Below are 21,020 nucleotides of genomic sequence, written 5' to 3' on the forward strand. Positions count from 1 at the left end.
TAGAGTCCCAGCTGCAGAACATCTTCCATTTCACATAGATTTATTTCCATGTAGAAACCCACAGGACTCTCCAGGAAGAAGGCTTGGGGGGGCCCCAGCCTCTACTGGCTTAACCTGAAGATTCCAGGAAAGTCACCCTGAAGGACTGAACATGGAGGAGTGGGAGTAAGGGCAGGGCTGACATTTAAAAAGCATTCCATTCTATGTCAGGCTGAGCACTTCACATATATTCTCATTTGAGCTTCAGCGTATGTTGTAAGGTGAGTAGGGCATAAAGGAAGGAGCAGGAGATTTGATGTCACAAAGTCCTAAAGTCCCTACTTGGCCCCTTCCTAGCTGTGTGCTTTTAGGGAAGATATTTAACCTCTCTGTGCTACAGTTTTCACACTTGTAAAATGGGGATGACAGATGGCTAACCGACACGTGAAAAAATGCTCAACTTCACTCATCATCAGGGAAATACAAATCAAAACCACCATGAGATACCACCTTACACCTGTCAGAATGGCTAAGATTAACAACTCAGGCAACAACAGTTGTTGGCATGGATGCAGAGAAAGAGGATCTCTTTTGCACTGCTGGTGGGAATGCAAACTGGTGCAGCCACTCTGGAAAACAGTATGGAGGTTCCTCAAAAAACTAAAAATAGAACTACCCTACAACCCAGCAATTGCACTACTAGGCATTTATCCAAGGGATACAGGTGTGCTGTTTCGAAGGGACACATGCACCCCCATGTTTATAGCAGCACTATCAACAATAGCCAAAGTATGGAAAGAGCCCATATGTCCATCGATGGATGAATGGATAAAGAAGATGTGGTATAGATATACAATGGAGTATTACTCGGCAATCAAAAAGAAGGAAATTTTGCCATTTGCAACTATGTGGATGGACCTGGAGGGTATTATGCTAAGTGAAATTAGAGAAAGACAAAAATTGTATGGCTTCACTCATATGAAGACTTTAAGAGACAAACAAATGAACATAAGGGAAGGGAAACAAAAATAATATAAAAACAGGGAGGGGGACAAAACAGAAGAGACTCATAAATATGGAAAACAAACTGAGGGTTACAGGAGGGATTGTGGGAGGGGGGATGGGCTAAAGGGGTAAGGCGCACTAAGGGATCTACTCCTGAAATCATTGTTGCACTATATGCTAACTAATTTGGATGTAAATTTAAAAAAAATTTTAAATTAAATTAAAATTTTAAAAAATGGGGATGAGAGTGCTTATCTCAAAGCAGATCCTACATTTAAAAGAAGGTGACTGGTTCATGGTAAGAAATCAATCAATAAAAATGTCTTCAGGTTAAGTCTTATTCCCACATTTTACCCCAAGTAACTTGATACATCAAACCGTAGCAGTTACTGTCAGTCATACTCTTCGGTCTCCATGAGGGCAGGCACCTCACCTGTCTTTACCCAGAGCCCGGTAGGGTACCTGGCTGGCACATCGTGGATGCTCAATAAATGTTAGTTACTAGTACCATCACTCTCGTTTTTCAGACAGGGGCTGAAGGGCCAAGTCATGGGACCCGCCCAAGTCAAGTTCAAGTTAATGGTTGGCAAAACAAGAAACTGGCAAGGTGTCTCCTGCAATGCCGCTTCCTCTATCCAGCCCACTGCCTGTTGTTGCTTTTTTTTTTTTAATATTTATTTACTTTGGTGAGAGCACAAGCAGGGGAGGGGCAAAGAGAGGGTAACAGAGGATCTGAAGTAGGCTGACAGCAGTGAGCCTGAGGTGGGGCTCGAACTCATGAACCATGAGATCATGACCTGAGCCCAAGTCAGAGGCTCAATCAACTGAGCCACCCAGGTGCCCCTGGCTGCCTGTTTTTATAAACAAAGGTGTCTAAGAACACAGCCATGCCCATTTGTTTATGTATTATCTAGGGCTGCCACTGCCCTATAATGGCAGAGTTAAATAGGGGCAACAGAGACAGTATGACCACAAAACCTAAATTATTTACTTTCTGACCCATCAAGAAAAACTACGCCACATCATTTCCAAACTAGGTTCTAAGGAACACTAGCATCCCTTAAAACATGGAGGCCCGTGAGAAAAAAAAAATGGACAGCCGACATTCCCTGGTCAATTATGTGTGAGAAATGCTACATTCTGGATTTCTGTCTTGGAGATTCACGTTCATTCCAACTTATAATAGACTCTGAAAAGTTCTGCAGCTCAGCAGCAATAACAATAACAACAAAACTCTTTGAAAATTGCCCAAACTTATTTAACTTGTCCATGGGATACTTCTGATGGTGACACGATGTGAGTGACCAGTGGTGTGTAGTCCACAATTCAGTAAATATCTATAAATCTCATTGATTGCCAAATTTCAGTCATTTGTATGACCTTTATAACTGCCATATATACTTTGTAAATGCTATTTATTAGATATGTTTACTAAAAATGACTCCTAAACATTTTTCTTAAATTCGCTCCCTTTTTAAGCTCCGTCTCAGTCAGGTAACAGTAGCCATGAAATCATGGGCTGAATGTGTGTGTGTGTGTGTGTGTGTGTGTGTGTGTGTGTGTGTGTGTAGGGGGTGGGTGTAGCTACAAAGACATGGTTTTCTGTCTTAATTATTCACATGCAACCCATGAAGGAAGACATAATGCATGGTGGGATATAATGATCCAACTGGCACTGCCCCGTTCAGTAGCCAGGAGTCCTTTTGGATTTAAATTAAATGAAGAATTCACTTCTTCGGTTGCATTAGCCTCATTTCAAGTGCTTAGCAGCCACGTGTGGCTACTGGCTACCGTATTGGACAGTGCAGATATAGAAAACATTTTCATAATTATAAAAAGTTTTATTGGACAGCATTGGACATTTCTAAAATATCTTAAAAGTACTCAGCAGTTTTGCCTACCCAACCCTCATTTCCCCCCAGTTTTGTACAACTTTTTAATCAAACTCTGAGAAGTATAGCTATTGGAGCCTAAGCCAACACTGTCTCTTCATCTTATCTCTTCACCAGAATCTTCCCTTCCTTCCCCATATACCCTGCCTCCCTTTCTCTCTCTCTCTCTCTCTCTCTCTCTCTCTCTCTCCCTCTCTCTCTCTCTCATATGCACTCCAATGCCACCAATTTCCACCCTTTTATACAGGAAGGACTCACAGCCGCCCTGTGAGATCCAAAACCCAATCTCTTGGGCCCTTCTTTTGGGCAACACTGACATGGAAGCATCCTCATTCTGGGCCATGGGCTCCAAGAATGCAGAAGAAGACTGGAGCAAATGAGGTATCACAAATTGGTGGTCTGTGAGTTCAATCTGGCCTACATATGTGTGTAGTTTAGCCTACTTGGTTGTTGTTGTTGTTGCTTTAACTTTTATTTTAAGGAAGGAAAGGCAAATAGGTATCACATGGTAGAAATTTAGATTTCCAGGGTCTCTTGAAAAAAAATCACAAGATTTGCTTACCTTGGTTTCATTTCCCCACACAGCAGTCACGGATTGATGCTGGGTAACTTCTGCCTCTTTTAGGGCGGCGACAGACCCTCCGGTTCCCCGCAATTCTGCAACCACTCTGCCACCGACATGTGGCTCACTGTTCTCATCTACTTGCCCTTCTGGCATTTGGATCTGTTGGTCTGCAAGGATCATCTCAAAGGTTACATCACTTACTTTCCACCTGTAATTTCAAACACGTGAGTGCTCTCTCCTCAGGCCTGCTGCATGGTTCTTGGGCCCCAGACAAGAAAGATGTGGCACAATGAATAGGAATGAACTGGTCTTCAAGGGCTGTTCAGTCCCAGTGATTGAACCTTCATCTATTAGCAGGGCTGGAAAGTTTGGGCTGGTCTGCTATTTCCCAAATTTGAGGATCTTTAAGCTTATGCCACTTTCTTCACAATGTAACATAAACTTGGCCTCTGGAGAGACAATACTGAGATTTTGAGGACAGATCACTTTGAGAATTTGATAAAACCTATAGACTTAATAATGGTGGGAATATACATAGAAAGACACTTAATTTTGCATAAAGTTTCAGGGGGGTTATACAAAGACGCCCTTCAAAGTACATCCATGACTCTTCCAGGAATTCCTCAGGCCTTCGTTCAGAATCCCCGCTCTGGAGACTTCCAGTTAGAGTAGGAGACCGAACACATACATCAGCTCCCTTTCTCCCAGAACCTAATTGTAAAATGATAATTAAAGGATATTTAAAGCCTAAGCCTACAGGGACAAAGAGAATTAAAAAAAAAAAAAGACAATTACCAAAAAATGTTTTTTGGAAACTGGACAGCAAGTAAGAGGTAAATGATAGTAGACACACGAAAGCTGAATCCTAAGTCAGCAGGGGGGAATGCTGAGAAGCAACCCCAAAGGCATAGCAAATTCCTGAGACTTGCAAAGTGACAGTACCTCTTATCTCTGGAGGTTGGAGTTAAGAGGCAGCTGCAAACAGGTGACTTGGCCGAGAGCGTGTTTACAAAGCGGTTAGACCTTCAGATGAGGACTCAGACCTACCTCAACCACTTGGTGCAGGTGGGCAACTGTCTGACCCAAACTTGGCAGAACGCTGGCAGTTTATTCACTAGAAAAGTGTACGTGGGGTTTTTGGGGACACCGACCACAGTTAAGGGTGGGAAACTACATTGAAAACAGAGGAATTATATACAATTTTACATTCTAAATGTTGAAAATCACATTCCTTTTCTGTCACTCGGAACCATGAATGTGAACAGCCAGACATACATGCTTAAAACAGGAAACAGAGATTTTTCTCTGGGAATTAACCAATCCAAAGAGGAAAAGCAAAAAAAGTAGCATTAGAGAATCTTCAAGGAAGCCGCCCCTTCAATTTAGCCACCTTGCTAAATTATTTGAACTTTGAAATTATGGACACATACAGCTTTTTTTTTTAAGTTTACTTATTTATTTTGAGACACAGTGAGCAAGCAAGGGAGGGGCAGAGAGAGAGAGAGAGGGAGACGGAGAATCCCAACCAGGCTCCACACTGTCAGCGCAGAGCCCAGTGCAGGGCTGGATCCCACGAACAATGACAACAGCACTGCGCCAAAGTCAAGAGTCTGATGCTCAACCAACTGAGCCACACAGGTGCCCCACATACAACTTTCATTTTAAAAAGAAGTTTGAAAGAAAAGGAATCTTGCTCTGATTCCTGGGAGTAACACAAGCATTACCTAATTTCTAACCAACCTAGTTTCTGACTATCCTAGAATGTAATCAGTGTTGCCTTGTTGCCATCAAACCTCTCCTCTCTCAGAAAAAAAAAAAAAAAAAAAAAAAGCAGCTCTTCTTATGCTCCCCCCACCCTGTGTAATCATTTTAACTGGGCTTAAACTCTGAAGAGTCCAGCTGCATAGAAATCGGTAGTTGGTCTGTTCTGGAGAAGATGTGTCCATCTCAGTGCATCACGGACATAGAGGAAGGCTATATGAAATGTGAATCCATGCGATCAGTGGCCCAGAGGGAGACAAAGGAAGCGGCTCCAACAGTGTAGTGGCCAACTGTGATTGCCAGGAACACACACCATCCTCTCCAGCCGATTGTTACTTCCTCTTGTCATTTTTTGAAAAAAAAAAAAATCATGGTTGAGTTCCATAACTTGGTGCCAACTGATGTTAAGTCACTAGGCTTTGGGGGTTATTGTTTATCTCTTCCTTTCAATTTCTGTGACTTTTCTCTCCAGACAGGGGTGAGAAAGGAGGAGAACAGTATTCATATATTATATACTATGTGAACAGAGATACTCAGAAAGGTTGGGACCGGCTCCCAAACACTACAGACAGGTAAAGGTCGGGTTAACTTGGTTAATACTTAACGGTTTGGTCCAGAGTCCCAGGAATGAGATATTGCTAGTCTCCAATGTGCGTGTAAGCTCCATGAGCACAGGGAGAGAGTCCCAAGTTCCCTGCTCAGTCCCCGGCACCTTAAGCAGGACCTGTCACATAGTGATAACATAACACATATCTGTTCAATGAATCCATTATATTTCTAGACCTCAGCTATTTCTCATGAAGCCAGGCATACACACAGAAATTAGAAGACACTCTACTTTTCTTCAGTTTTTTTGTCAAACTGTGCTAGGGAATGAAAAAAAAAAGTCACAGTTCAGGGTATTCATAATTAGTCTTATAATTGTATTTATTTTATGTTGGGTCAAAGGAAGATCTTGAGAAGCCTTAAACACTTAATGCTTTGCTACCCTTTCCCTGTATGAAGTTAAAATCACTACCTCAGGAAGTCTAACACAATTCTGAACTTGACTGTAAGGATGTTTTTTTAAAATAACAAAAGTTGAAGTCTTCCAAAACATTCTTTCTTATTTTGGTATGTCTTCCCTTCACATGTTCTTTTAAAAGTTTACTTATTTTTGAGAGAGAGGGAGAGACAGAGACAGAACATGAGAGGTGGAGGGGCAGAGAGAGAAGGAGACACAGAATCCAAAGCAGGCTCCAGGCTCTAAGCTGTCAGCACAGAGCCTGACATAGGGCTCAGACTCACAGAGTGCAAGATCATGAACTGAGCCAAAGTCAGAGGCTTAAGTGACTGAGCCACCCAGGCGCCCCTTCCATTCATATGTTTAGTCTGCCTTTTGGCAATTGAGCCCTGGCTTGGGGCATATTTAGCTTCATAGCCTGCTGCCTCTGGAACACTCAAGGGTCCAAATGATAAACTTAAAAACAGTAACCAGTCCTCCCAAGCACTTTGACACTGTGATAGGGAAAAGAAAAGGAGACAGGGAAAGAACTGAAGGAACAAAAGAAGCTTTTTTTTTTTTTTTTTTTTAAGAAGGAAAATACGTAGGGCACCTGGGTGGCTCACTCAGTTAAGCATACAACTCTAGACTTCAGCTCAGGTCATGATCTCATGGTTCATGAGTTCAAGCCCCTCATCAGGCTCCATGCTGGCAGTGTGAAGCCTACTTGGGATTCTCTCTCTTTTTCTCTCTCTCTCTGCCTCTCCCCAGCTTGCTCTCTCTCTCTCTGTCTCTCTCTCCTTCTCTCTCTCTGTCTCAAAGCAAATTAAAAAAAAAAAGAAGGAAAAGATGAGAGAGAAGATAAAGTGATGGCAGTGGAAAAAGGCACTTAAGGCCCCCAATCTAGTCCCTACTCTACAAAAATATTTTTCAGTGACAGCTCCCATTTTCCTCAAAGACTCTAGTGAGCCTCAATAACCTGAGTTCTTCTTTTTTTTAAGTTGATTTATTTATTTTGAGAGAGAGAGCACACATGAAGAAGGCGCAGAGAGACAGATTACAAAAAGAGAATCCCAAGCCGAGCTTCAACTCACAAACCATGAGATCATGAGATCATGACCTGAGCTGAAATCAAAAGTCGAATGCTTAACCAACTGAGTTACCCAGGCGCCCAGACCCTAAGTTCTTCTAATATGGTAAGTTGGTCAAGGAGCCAAATGTAATGTTTTTATTATTATTGGCTTCAAGTATATATTTTAGTATTCTAAAAGGCAAATTCAAGAATAAAAATATTAAGATAATATTTATTTTCCAAGCCTCTTTAAGGAAGTTGTACATTTTTTAGAGGAGACAGTCCTTTATATTTTTTTTTCAACGTTTTTATTTATTTTTGGGACAGAGAGAGACAGAGCATGAACGGGGGAGGGGCAGAGAGAGGGGGAGACACAGAATCGGAAACAGGCTCCAGGCTCCGAGCCACCAGCCCAGAGCCCGACGCGGGGCTCGAACTCACGGACCGCGAGATCGTGACCTGGCTGAAGTCGGACGCTTAACCGACTGCGCCACCCAGGCGCCCCAAGTCCTTTATATTTTTCACAGGAGGTATCTAAGACTGAACAAACATCCAGAGCAACAGTAGCTCTCAGCTTGGAAGGGGACATGACCTCATTCAACCGAACAGCTGATGCTGAAACCCACCATCTACACCACTCCCCAGCATCACTCACTAACATCTCTGCTTGAATGCGCCAGAGCAGGGACTCACAGCACAGCCCACTCCTTCGGCCATATTGACTACCAGAGCCCTCTTCTTACAAGAAACTAAATTTTTCTTACCGTGATTTTCATTTCTTACCTAATTACACCCCTTCGGGGCCCATAGAACAAGCCTCTTTCACATAAAAGTCCCTCAGATATCATCTCTAAAAATGTAAGTCCACAGGAGCAAGCATGGCATAGTGGAAGAGTACAGCCCTAGAGGCAGACAGCTCTGGATTGAACTCCTAGGTTCTATGATTTATAGTTGTAGGACTTTGGACAAGTTGTTTTACCTTTCAGACACCTCATTTTTAAAATATGGGTTATGATATATGTACTTCACCTAGGTTTGTAGAACATCTTAGAGCAGTACTTTTAAGATAGGAACACTCTGTACCTTTAAATTTCCTGCTTTCCTCCCTTCACCTTTGGGGGAGGGGTATGGTTGGGAGGATAATAATAAAGAATAGCTCATTCATAGACTTAATTTCAAGATGTGTTAAATCTTCCTGTTCTAAAGTGATCATCGAAGCTGTCGCTTGTTTTACTGTTATTTTACTATATACCTACTGCTTTGCTTTTAGGTCTCGTTTTTGCCCTATAATAAAAGAGGTTGCACTAGAATTTACTGGCAATCTAAGCTACTTGTTCTTATGAACGACATGTAAGTGTGCAGGGTGTGGTTGTACCACAGGTTCTGGTGCTGCCCCAACTTATTCCTTAAGTAAAGTAACATTGCGATGGTGGGGAGGGCAAAACAGTCACAGATGTGTTGTGAAATGGATGGTAAATTTTATACTGTCTGTAACGAAAAATGTATTGAAAGCAATTTTGTGATTAAGGCTATATACCCAAACTCCAGGGGTGGGGCACCTTGGCAGGGAGAAAAAGGTGTGTGAAACATCTTCCTGTATCTGTGTAAGTAGGCAGAGGCAGAGTCCCACGGAGAGGTTGTGAAAAATATAGATAGAAGAGCCCCCAGAAATACAACACGATGTTCTCCAGAGGATCTCCATAGAGATCCAGAGGATCTCTATGAACTCTCTTTGCTTCACATTCTAGGATTTCATGTGTCTAACATAGATAATATAAAGCATTTGAATAGATAATGTTAAAACTCTTCTCGTGATGGAAAAACCCTACTGTGACAGTCAAGAAATACAGACCCTCCCCCTGAATGACCTAATAGCACTAGAAATCATAGGGCCATCCTATCCAAAGCCATGACCAATATTACAATACCATCAGAGAAAAACTCAAGAACTAAAAACTATAGAAGGTAGGAATTAGGCGAAGGTTGTCAAAAGTTTCAAAGTTCCAGATATAAAATAAATAAGTATTGAGAACGTAATGTCCAACTTGATGACTATAGTTAACAAAACTATATTATATATTGAAAGTTGATTAGAGAGTAGACCTTAAAAGTTCTCACCATGAGGGAAAAAAATGGCAACTATGTAAAGTGATGGGTGCTAACTAATCTTACTACAGTGATCATTTTCAGTATCTACATGTAACAAATCACTTAGTTGCACACCTTAAGGTTATGCGATGTTATTTGTCAATTATCTCTCAATAAAACTGGGGCAAAACAAACTATAGGACAGGAGACACCTCATGAAGCTGGAGACAGAAGAGTGGAAGGTGGCCAATGCTCTAATCATTTTACCTGAACCATGTTACCAGTAAAACAGACCCTCAAAGGCTGAGTGAGCTCACAGCAGCAAGCATTGACCCAAGTCACGGGGGTGGGGAGAAAAAAAAGAAGAGCTGAGAGCTGAGAACAGGAGCTCTAGTCAGCATTCTCTTATCTGTGGATTCCAGCCAGAGCTGGAATGGGCTTGGGGACCAGGTACTACCCTGCCCAGCCCATAACAACCCCTAGTCCTTCTACTATCTCCTGGGCTGGAGCTCCCCAGACCTGCTGTTGAACTGGCTTGACTGAGCCAGGACTCTTTAGTCTAACAAAATGTTTTCATTTCATCCTGCCTCCTACAACCCCCCCCCCCCAATCTGCCTTTAATTTTTAAACTTACAAACTGTTGGTGTTTTTATTTTTTCATTAGGAGGTGGGGTTGTGTTTCTGCCACACAGTTGTAGAAGCCTCAATGCTGGGAACCCGGCAGACATCACACTTGGTAGCCTCTCCTTCGTTCTACTTTGATTGTACAACTATCATTTTGAAAACAAATTAGAAAATTAAAATAAGCCAAAACAAATGTTAAATGTAAGACACGCCCACGCAAGGGACACCTGGGTGGCTCAGTCAGTTAAGCCTCCGACTTCGACTCCGGCTCAGGTCATGATCTCACAGTTCATGAGTTCGAGCCCCATGTCGGGCTCTGTGCCGACAGCTCAGAGCTTGGAGCCTGCTTCTGACTCTGTCTCTCTCTCTCTGTGTCCCTCCCCCGCTCACATTCTCTCTCTCTCTCTCTCTCTCAAAAATAAATAAACATTAAAAAAATTTTTTTAATGTTAGACATGCCAATGTCTACACACATGGAAGCTCATATAACGTCACAACTTGAAGCTTCAGAAATTATCTGGCCAGACTCTCTCATTTCACCCGTAAGAAAAGAGGGGGTCAGAGCAGGGAAGTCCCCAGCTCAAAATCTCAATTCTACGTGTTGGCAAACTGATTTAAAAAAACAACAACACTAGATTTTGACCCCTAATGTGGTGCTTTTTTTTTTTCACTCCACTACATTGTCTCTTGGGAGACTGATTATTGATCTGAAAAATAATTTTGCTGAAGCCATTTGGAGTCTTTATTGACAATTGGCTCATACTCTAATTGACACTTTATTTTTACCTTCAGTAAAGTTCTTCCCAGTTTGCTAAGCTGGTTTCAGTGCCTATGGGTATTTGAGCATACACTCAAATGGTCATATGAAGAGGAGTCTTTAGATGACCTCCTCGAGGGGGTCTTAACCTGGAACTCATAAACTCATGGGGTGCTAGCAGATACATGGTTGATCTTCAAGAAGTTAGCAAAAATTTTGAGTGTACAGATGTACCTTTTTCTGACTTAAGGAAATAGACTTCCTCAGATTCTTAAAGGAGTCCATGAATCCTCTCCAGAATTGAACTATTATCTAATTCAATTCTCTACATTAGAGTTGGAGAAACTGAGGCACTGAAAAGTGAATAGAGTAGCCAAGATCACAAAGAACAGAGTAAGGCCTGGAACTCAGACCTTTCTGTGTACATTTCAGGTTCTTTTCCACTGCACCATGTGGCCTGTATGCTGACAGAGGTGACTCTGATTCTCCTAGTTAACTCTTTCAACCCATGCTTTTCACTACAAGAGGAATTTATTGAGAGAGTATGCAGGACTCAGTACAAATCAATCCCGCCCCCAGAACAATGTCTCCTGTATATCATCCATCAGTCAGGATCATCACCTTGAATTTCTGTCAGAGACAGAATTTATGCTTTGAGGTTTGCAATTCCCTCACATACAGGAGCTCAGCTGCAATTTCTCCAGTCTGGTGTTCAATTCCCAACCCTAGGCAGATTATTCAATGATGTCACCAAGGTCTTTCCCAGTTCCATCACTGCTGTGTCCACCAAAGAAAAATTCTTCTTGATGCAAAAATGAGCTCCGATTCCATAGAAATGCCAAAAATGACTACTGATTCCATTGTAATTACAGATAGGCTGCTTTAAATTCTATTTGGAAGGAGGTGTGGTAGAATGTAAACCAATCTATAAACACTCTTTTGTTTGCGAGTAGACAGTTTTTACACATGATGGAGTCTGCATCTCCAAATTAATTTTTGGTCAAAAAAAATCAGAATTTTCAACTGCCCATTCAGTTCATATTTTTTAAATATTGATTTTGTATATTTCCTAGGTTTCTTGGTATGAAAAGATTATTCAAGATTATTATCATTTCTAGTTCTCTGATACCATAGCAAGAAATTAATGCACCATGATCAAAAACGACAAGCCAAAATATGACGGCTAATAAAACGTCTCTAGAGTGTACACAAGAAATTGATAATGTTATTTGACTTCAACAAAGGAAATTGGGTAACTTGTGTCAAGGATGGGAGAAAGACTTTTCACTGCAAATCTTCTAGTTCTTTTGAATTGGAATTGTGTATTCTTTAATCAAAACATGAAGACATAAACTCTGAATTTTAAAAAGAGAAAAATAGTATCAAAATGATACTATTTAGGCACGTAACTGGCTTCCAAAAGAAATCTCTAAACATGGCTGAGGTTGGGGATTGGTCAAATTGTCATACTGTGTTCAATTTTAAACTAAATGCATGAATTACTCTGACAAAATATAAAAATAATTTTAAAAAGAATCACCCCAACCTACTCATTGTACAGGTAAAGAAACTAAGGCCCTGAGGGTGGAAAAGATTAGTTTCTGGGGAGTGGGGGGGGGGGGGTACAGAGCATAGATATATACTCAGGTTACTGTGTCTCAGGCCAGACCTTTCCTTAACATGGAAAGACTCTTGGAGTGGCTGGTGTCTAAATGCCTTCAGTTGTTGTTGTTGTTGTTGTTGTTGTTAGATTAAGACATTTTTAGAATATTTCAATAAAATTGACGTCTCCTTATTCTGATCCTCTGTGCTAATAATTGTACCCTTTTTTATTCATTCAATTACAAGCAAATTGACAGGAGACATTTATATGAGGCAGCTTAAACCCCAGCTAATGGAGTGCCTAATGACTAATTGATCAGATCCCAACCCAGAGAGCAGCCCTGAGTGGCCTAAAGGAATTTATGCAATTAGTTTAGGTTTGGTAGAAATTGAGTGCATATGAAAGTAAGCTTTTTATGGTCTTGATTTATGAGGGCTGGACATTAACTATATCTGCCAAGAGGTGAGCTGCCTAGCAAGGCCCCAGGCACTGGGAGGCTCTGCCACAGGAAGGAATGGTGAGGTTTTGGAGCTGGGCTGGTGTGTGTGTGTGTGTGTGTGTGTGTGTGTGTGCGCGCGCGCGCGCGCGCGCGCGCGCTCAGGATGAGTAGAGGGCCTGTGAGTAGAGGAAAAGGAGATATGGTAATGGAGGTGGGATTCGTCCAGAGACCTCTTGAAACTACCGTGATGCTCCCTCCCTAGATAATTCACAGTAAAAACAGTATCAATCCTAAAAATGTACAAAGAAGTCCAGCAAAATTTGATTATCCCAAAGTGAACACTAGGATTTTGTGTGTGTGTGAAATCCTAAAACTCAAACTCAGAGAAAGACAGTGCTGTTTCGGTACCAGTTTGCTTCCAGTGCCAGGCTGGGCAGTGCTGGGCTGAATGAAGAGGCAGAAAACCGACGTCTCACGGAGACAAGTCCTCCACGCGCTGGAGACAGAAAACAACGGGTGGGGAGGACTCCCCAGGAGGCGCCTGGGCCTGGCCGCCCTCCAGTCTCTTTGCAACGCCCCTCTCGCACGCCGGGGGGCTCCCCAGGCCGGAAAGCCGCGTAGAGGAAGCCCCCTCCGGAGGCGAGGGGAGGAGCGGGGCGAACCCTGACCCCGCCGGGGAGTCCTGGGAGCGGAGCGAGTGCGGAAGCGCCGTCGGGGGGGTGGAGGGAAACCTGACCTGCTCGGAAAAGAGCGATCGAAGAGGCGAGGCTAAATCGTCTGCCGGGGTCCTCGCTGGCTCCTTCCGCCCGCCGGGACGGGGTTACCGCAGGAGGCTCCCGCAGCTCGGCGGAAGAGACGAAAGAGGGGAAAGGGGCTTTCTACGCGCCCAGAGGACGCAGCCAAGTCGCTCCCGCGCTTTGGGGTCAGGCTTTGGCGCCCGCGAGGGTGAAGGGAAGCTAAGAGCGGGTTGCGGGGGAGACGGGCAAACACACGGTCACCGATAGTGACCGAGACATGGGAGGCGGCGCAAAATCGCGAGGGAGAGACCCGCAGATGGAGCGCGAGTGGAGGTCTCCAAAACCCGGCGAGGACGGCGGGCTTCGTCGGCTTATGCCACGGCCCCGCCTGCTCCCTCCGCACCTTCCGCCAAACCTGACGCGCCTGCTCCACCTCTAATCCAGGCGGCCGCCCCTTCCCTGCCCCCTGACGCGGCTGAGTCTCACTAGGGGACCAGTGAAGCTAAGAAGCAGGTGTTTGGCCAGATCTCTCCACCGAATTGCCATATAACGACTTGTCCCGGGCAGGTTACATAAACACTCTGTGCCTCCAAGTTCTCATCTGTAAAATGGGGTTTAAAATGGTACCTGCTTGTGTTGTTTAAGGATTAATGCATTAATGCTCATTACGAGCTTGGAACACTACCTGACATACAGGAAGCCCTTAATACATGTTAGATATTATTATTCACTTTTCCAACAAACGTTAGTGAAGCGCGCACTCTCTGGGTGGCTCTGCGCAGGGTTCCAGGAGGCGGGTTATGGAGGTGGTACTTGCCCCAAAACTCATTTACTGTTAAATAAATAAACAGGGTGCTAACAGGGAATGATAAGGGCTAAGAAAGAAATACAACAGGGTAGTAAGATAGGGTGACTGGGGAAAAGAACAAACTAAGGTAGAAGGAGCCTCCGCCCCAGTCTGGGCCTCAGTCTCTCCTTCGGTAAAAAAAGAGGGCGCTCTAAGGCTGACGCACTCTGACGCCTAACCCAGAGGTGGGAGCTGGGCCCGGGAGAACGAGTCAGAGACCCCACCACCCCCCGACCCCCGCCTCCTCTGCCTACTGGAGCCCGCCCCTTGGGAGGGAGGGCTGTGCTGAGTTTCCCAACAATCAAAAGGTTGATGCATGCCAGGATTCTGCAAAGGAGTTCAAGGATTCTGCTCCAGTTCAAGCAGCCGAAGTTGGGAGTTCAAGCAGCCGAAATTGGGGTCAAGTTTCTCAGTGGGAACTCGGATTCTCAGGGTGGACTCCAGGAGAGCGAATTACATCGTGCCTTCTGCGCCTGGGACACACCGTTTGCAAAGAGATTACTTCTACCCTTTCTGGTTTACCACTAACAACCACATCGGGAGCTGGTAGTCCCTGTTACTGCTCTCGTTGTATAGATGAACACTGTGGCGCAGCGAGGGAAAACGTTTATCCCGGCCGAGGCCAAGCCCCTATTTTGTCCCTGGAACGCCAACTCTCACTTGTCTAAGTTATGTTTGAAAAAGATTAAATATCCGTTAATGCCTATTATGTGTCGGGCCCTGGCCTTGTGTGATACTCATCACAGCAATCTGAAAGATAGCCTTTTTTCCTATTTTATGTATGAGGGCACTGGGGCTCAGGAAGTTAAAGGGTCTAAGAGATGGAGTAGGTGTCCCACCCCAAGTCCGTCCACCCCAGCGCCACAGTTGTTACCATCTCAGCAGGAAAGTAAAATAAACCAGGCTGAAGGGCCAAGAGAGTGTCAGGCACATTCAGCAGGGCAGAGGTCACCTCCTGATCCTCCTCCCTGAGTCCCCCTCTAGGTTCTGAGGGCCCATGTCACAGAGGACCCCTTCTGTACCCATGATAAACACAGAGTGAGGCAAGGCTTCTTCTAATTTAAGTAGGAAGGAAACTGGCCACCTTTGAATGGACTCTGGAGATGCAGATCACCACCTTGACCCTGACCTCACTCCCTTGTCTCTACCTGATGGTCTCTGTTTTCCCCTACAGTCCGCAGAATCTAGAAAGGATTGGGCTGGAAAGGATCCTTTCAGTTTACAAAACCAAAGCCTCATTCATTCATTCATTCATCCATTCATTTGACAGATACTTATCGTCTGCCACTCTGGGCCAGATCCTGAGCTGGGCAGTGGGTATAAAACAGTGAATAAAACTGGTAAATATTAGGCACAGAGAAAGGAAGCTCCTGGCCAGAGATCACACAGCCCAGACCCAGGAGCCCAGGATTCCCACATGCATGTTCTGCCCATCAAGGCTTCACCTATGTGGGCCTTTGTATGCATGGTTCATTCAGCGGTCACATCCTAATTCCAGACAGCCACGTGCCTAGAAGCCTTTCCCTAGTCCAGAGATGACTCTCAAAATCCCACCTTGAAAGGCCCAGTGCACCTTTCCATACAAACAGTCCTGAACGTTGGCCTTCCTTTCTCTTGGCCCAGTTTAAAGAAACTCCCAGCTGGGCGGGGACAGTGAATGTTGCAAATTGGCAGTATTTTGCAAAGGAAAATCTGCTCCGGAGTGTTTTTCAGTTACTCTTCAAAAATTATGTTTGTGGTTTTGCAGCCATGGAGAGAGGCTTCCAGGGGTGATGTGACTTGCCCAAGGTCACACAGTTAGGAAATGGCACACCAGGATGCAAACCAGGCCTATTCGAACCCCAAACCGGCTGGTACCTACCCACCCTCCACTCTTGAGAGGACTATGCCTCCGCCCCGGAGGAGGGGCAGAGGCGACTGCACAATTCCGGAGAAACCACAGCTCCCGTTGCTTCCTGAGAGAGCCCAAGGAGAGAGGCAGCGGCGCCGACCCGGCGCACTCAGTGGGTGGGAGAGGGTGGGGCGCGTCGTGGCCCGGGCCGCAGCTCCCGCCCGCAGGTGCAAACTGGTCGAAATACCGGTACGCTTGGACAGTCCCGGCGCCTGAAGCGGACCAGGCGCAGAGGTGAGCGTGCGACTCACAACCCAGCCAGTCCAGTAATAGCGCAGATCTTATTTTCGGGCTGCTCATTCCGCCCTCTCCAAAAAAAAAAAAAAAAAAAAAAAAGTCTTCCAAACTTTTGAGGTTATATATATATATATATATATATATATATATATAATCTCAGCAGGGAACTTTTCAGAAAGGAGATGGAGGCGGCGGATATCGGGTTCTTTCCCGGACCAGAAAAGCTGAAGGCTCTTACCTGCAGGAAATCTCGCAGCCCGCGAAGGCGCGTCTGTCTGGAGCGCTTCACTTCGGCGCGGGACGCTCACGGCCGCCTCCTCTGCAGCCCGGCTGGGCTCCGGCCCTGTGTTTTATACCACTATAGGCAATTAATATTGCATCAGCCGTATTTTAAATTTTCAAAACCCACAATATAATGTAATGGCATAAGGGCATTTATTATTAAAGGACACCCGATGGAGAAGGAGGTGGAGGCATCGCTGGGGTTGTTGCGCTCGGTGGGGGCGAGGGATTGAGGCCCAGGGGCTGGGGGCGATCCCTAGGTTTGTTTTTGCCGCAGAGGGAGTGCACCGCGCGGAGGGGAGACCCGCTCTGCTCCGAATTTCGGCCGGGAGTTGATGACCCAGACCTCTTTGAAGACACAGAGGGGAAGTGTGCAGACGACTCCCTGACTTGGAACATTAATTTTTAAATCATGAAGGTGTTCCTGTGGCTCACAAATAAAAAGGTTTCTTCCCCCTTTTAGAGGGAGTGAAAGAAAAGGGAATGGCCATCTTTTGAGCACCTACTGTGCGCAGGGCACTAGGCTAGGATCTTGACAGACGTACCATTTAGCACCCCCTTCCTCATAGAGAAGATGAGATAGACCATGAATTGAGTAAGCTCTTGGGTGACAATTTTAAATGAATTTCTGAAATGACCCCGAAGGGGTCCCAACGGACTCTGTCCCAGGAAAGAGCACTTTCCTCCCTCTTTGCTTCTATCCACCCACTTCCTGCCAGGCCACTTGAATCTTTTAAAATAATGTTTCATCTTGAGCACCAAGCGCTACCAAATGCCTCAAATAAACAATCTTATTTAATCTTGACAATAACTTTGTGAGGTAAATATTAACATCTTAATCCTGCAGGCGAGCAGAGCAATCCGAGCCTTAGAGAAGGTAAGAAACTGGCTTCAGGATCATTCAGCCAATGAGTGCAAGTACTAGGCGCTCCTACTCTCATCAGTCAGGCTTCAAAGTTTGCAGTGGATCTGAGTCTAGTTGACCGAACAGAGGCTGATAGATTCACATGCAGGGAAGTGTGGAGGGAAGTGCCTTGTAACCCCGAGGTCCAGAGAAGAACGGCAAGCTCTCCCTAGAGGAGATCTGCATGAGAAGGTGCAGCTGCGTGGAAGAGGGGAGAGATGGCCAGACACTGGCCTGCCAGAAGCAAGAACCCAGCCCTTATGGGTCCTCACTTTTAAATCCTTTCCAAGACTAGTACTCCTTAGCCTCTGAGAAAGAAAAGCACTGTGATTCGGGTTGAAAAATAAAGCATTTATTTTAGGAGTTAATTCAAGGGGTAAATAGAGAAGAAAACTTAATATTTTATTTGTATCTATTTGGAGAACAAAACCAAGGTCACACAGCAACACGCGAATTACATGAAGCAACGAAAGATAAAACGTGGTGGGGCCAGAGGAGGGGCGGTGAGAAGGGTCCAGGCCAGCAGTCTGGCTCCTCTTTCCGCTCCAAATCACAAGTGAACCTCCACCAGGAGACACCCATGTAAGGGGGATGGAAAGAAGCAGAGTTAAATAAATAATAGCCAATAACAATGCTAACAACAACAACAATAATAAAATCGCAATGAGGTTAGATGTGTTAGAAGGACTTGCATATGATTCAGAGAAGTTACAATTACTTTCGAAAAGCCGCCTCTATGCTGCGCTGGAAATCTGGCTGCAGGAGCGAGCTGGGGGCAGAGAGTCCTCAGTCCGACCGGAACACTACCAATCCCACCCCTCCAGCAGGCAGTAATCACCCCCTCAAACACCATCAGATCTTGGAGGATGCGCTAGAGCAGTTGCCGGCAGTTGCTTGCAACCAGCTTTGAGATCCCGGCATTTTCAGTCGCCAAAATTGAGCCCATCTTTTAGGGAGCCCGACTTACCGCAGAGAACAGCTGGGACCTCGCAACTTCACGCACACTTTCCCTGAACCTAGTCCGTGCTACCTTAGAGAACTTACAGCAAACCAAAGGATGAGATGGATAGAATTTGGGAGAGGAAAGGAGTATAAGGCTATCCTTTGGAAACATACATGTATTTTATATACTCTAAATAAATCTCCAGTACATGTTTGTGCCCCAGTTAGACTTTGTATTAGTGTTTATCACTGCCTTCCCATCCCTTCACCTTTGTCTAATCACGCTTAGCAAAGTGGCGCCTTCACCCCGGAGTAGTGTGGTCGGCGCCAGTTCACTGTCCCCTGCATTGGGGCTCCTGCCCTGTGGTTTCGCAGTCCAGCGCGCGAGGGAGATTTTTCAGCACCACGGACAGCGCCTGCCACTCCGGGCCTGCCCTTCAGGAATTTTTGTCTTAGCGCCATAACTTTTCAGGTGGCAATGGAAAGGAAAGAAGAGAAAGAGAAGTCCGGGAGGCAACCAGGTAGGATAAAGGGGAAAGTCTGTGGCATCGGGGGAGACAGGCTGACCTGCCAGGAAACGTCTTGGAGTTCCCCATAACCGTTCCCCCCCCACACACTCTGGGGGGTGGCATACACTCTGCTCTCCCGGCCCCGGCCCCGGACGCCGCGCCCCGCCGCAGTCAGTGGACCGCCGAGTACTTCATTCGTTTCTGTTTCTGTCTCTGGTTGCAAAACCAGACCCTCACCACGTTCTTTTTAAGGTCCAGTTTCTCAGCAATGGCCGCGATCTTCTCGGATGAGGGCCGCGGCTGGATAGCGAAGTAGGCCTCGAGCGAGCGCTTCTCCGGCGCTGCGATGGACGTGCGTTTGCGCTTCCGCTCACTGCCGTTGAAGAGCTCTGGCTTGCTGTTTTTTTCTCGATAGGCGGCCTCGGCTTCCTCCAGCCAGGCCTGGAGCACCGGCTTGAGCGCGATCATGTTGTTGTGGGAGAGAGTGAGAGACTCGAACCTGCAAATGGTGCTCTGGCTGAGCGAGCCTACGCCGGGGATCTTGAGGTTGGCTAGAGCCGCACCCACGTCCGCCTGGGTCACTCCCAGCTTGATGCGCCGTTGCTTGAAGCGCTCGGCGAAGGCCTCGAGCTCTCGCGGGTCCGACTCCACGTCGCTGAGGCACGCGGGCATGGCGGTGTGAGGCGCCACGGCGTGTGGGTGACTCATGCCCATGGCCTGGTGCAGGTGGCCCATGGCGCCCAGGTGATGCGGGTGGATCTGTGCCGGCATCACCGAGTGCTCGGGGGCGCCCAAACCGCTCACGCTCAGCGTGGGAGAGATGTGCTCTAGCAGGTCGCCCTCGAGGCCCTGGTGCACGGCGTGGTGTGGGTGTGAGGTGAGCGCGGCCGGGTGGGATATGGGCACGGTGGACGAAGTGGACGTGCAGGGCACGCTGCTCATGGTATGATAGGTGGCGTCGGGCTTGAACGGATGGTTCTTGCCGTGGGAGACGATATCCACCGCCGCCAGAGCTTCGGCGCGTGCCAGCAGGCTCTCATCAAAGCTTCCAAATATATTACCCTGCAGCTGCAAGCGAGAAGGCGCACAGCACGGTCAGTGGGGAATACTGTCAACTCAGGATTAAAACACATTTTCAAGCAACCGAGATGCCTCTCCTCAAAGCCCAGGTCATAAAAATTAATACGGAGACAGAGGCTTTGCTGGAACAGACGTGTGGATCAGAGAGACATGAATGAGAGAGAGAGCGCGCCGGGAGAGAGCGCGGGGGAGACAAGGAGAGGGGTTCAGACAGCGGCGATTGTTCTGGGCGACATGAAAAAAACATGAAGCTAGTGCCTGTCAAAAAATGTGCCTTAGAGCGGTAATTATGCTCCAGTACGTACCTGCGGGGCTGGGAGACAGACTCGGCGCATGGCCTCGGAACCGGAGTGCAGGCTGGAGAATTTGGGTTCTTGAAGCACCGGATGCATGCCGAAAGGCTGCTTGGCGTTCATGGCCATCATCTTCGCGCGCCTGGCAGGGAGGCAGCGAGGGACATGGATCAGGCTCGTCTCGCTCGCTCGCCGCGCTCCAAGTGAGCGCCGCTCAGCGCCCGCGCTCCCCTCGCCCTCTCGCTCGCTGCCTCCCCTCTCCCCCACCTGCTTCTTCACTCATCTTACAAGCAGCCTGCCAGGAAGGGCCCGGGCGCGCGCAGGCGTGCTCACGCGCCCGGGACTCGCAGGGGCGGCCCGGGAGGCGAGGCCAGGCAGCAGCTCTAGGCGCGCGTCTGTGCGCCCGCCACAGCCGCCCCCGCCACAGCATTTATACCCCGGTCGGGCCTGGCCTCTCCGGGCCTGCCCCGCCCCGCCTGGCTCCAGGCCGGCAGACCTTCCGGATTGTTTCTTCTTGGTGGACTAGTTTCC

At 46.5% G+C, this 21,020-nt stretch overlaps 1 protein-coding gene and 1 long non-coding RNA gene across 2 annotated transcripts in view; both read right to left on the reverse strand.

Annotated features, from left to right (window-relative positions):
• The window catches only part of LOC147584391 (uncharacterized), a 65,382-nt gene extending 48,590 nt beyond the window's left edge, over window positions 1-16,792 (reverse strand). The window contains exons 1-2 of the long non-coding RNA XR_015255432.1: window positions 16,718-16,792; window positions 3,439-3,649 (exon numbers count right to left, since the gene is read on the reverse strand). This is a non-coding gene — a long non-coding RNA (uncharacterized LOC147584391). The remainder of the gene's footprint in view (window positions 1-3,438; window positions 3,650-16,717) is intronic.
• Window positions 16,793-17,995: 1,203 nt separating this feature from the next.
• Window positions 17,996-20,757, reverse strand: POU4F3 (POU class 4 homeobox 3). The gene is made up of 2 exons (XM_025924606.2): window positions 20,502-20,757; window positions 17,996-20,184 (listed from the first exon to the last, which is right to left on the reverse strand). The coding sequence occupies exons 1-2, from the start codon at window positions 20,619-20,621 to the stop codon at window positions 19,288-19,290; spliced, it is 1,017 nt and encodes a 338-aa protein (XP_025780391.1). The 5' UTR covers window positions 20,622-20,757; the 3' UTR covers window positions 17,996-19,287.
• Between the last annotated feature and the right edge of the window lie 263 nt (window positions 20,758-21,020).

This window comes from Puma concolor, chromosome A1, assembly GCF_028749965.1.
Source record: "Puma concolor isolate L17-30 chromosome A1, mPumCon1.1.hap2, whole genome shotgun sequence".
Lineage (NCBI taxonomy): Eukaryota > Metazoa > Chordata > Mammalia > Carnivora > Felidae > Puma > Puma concolor.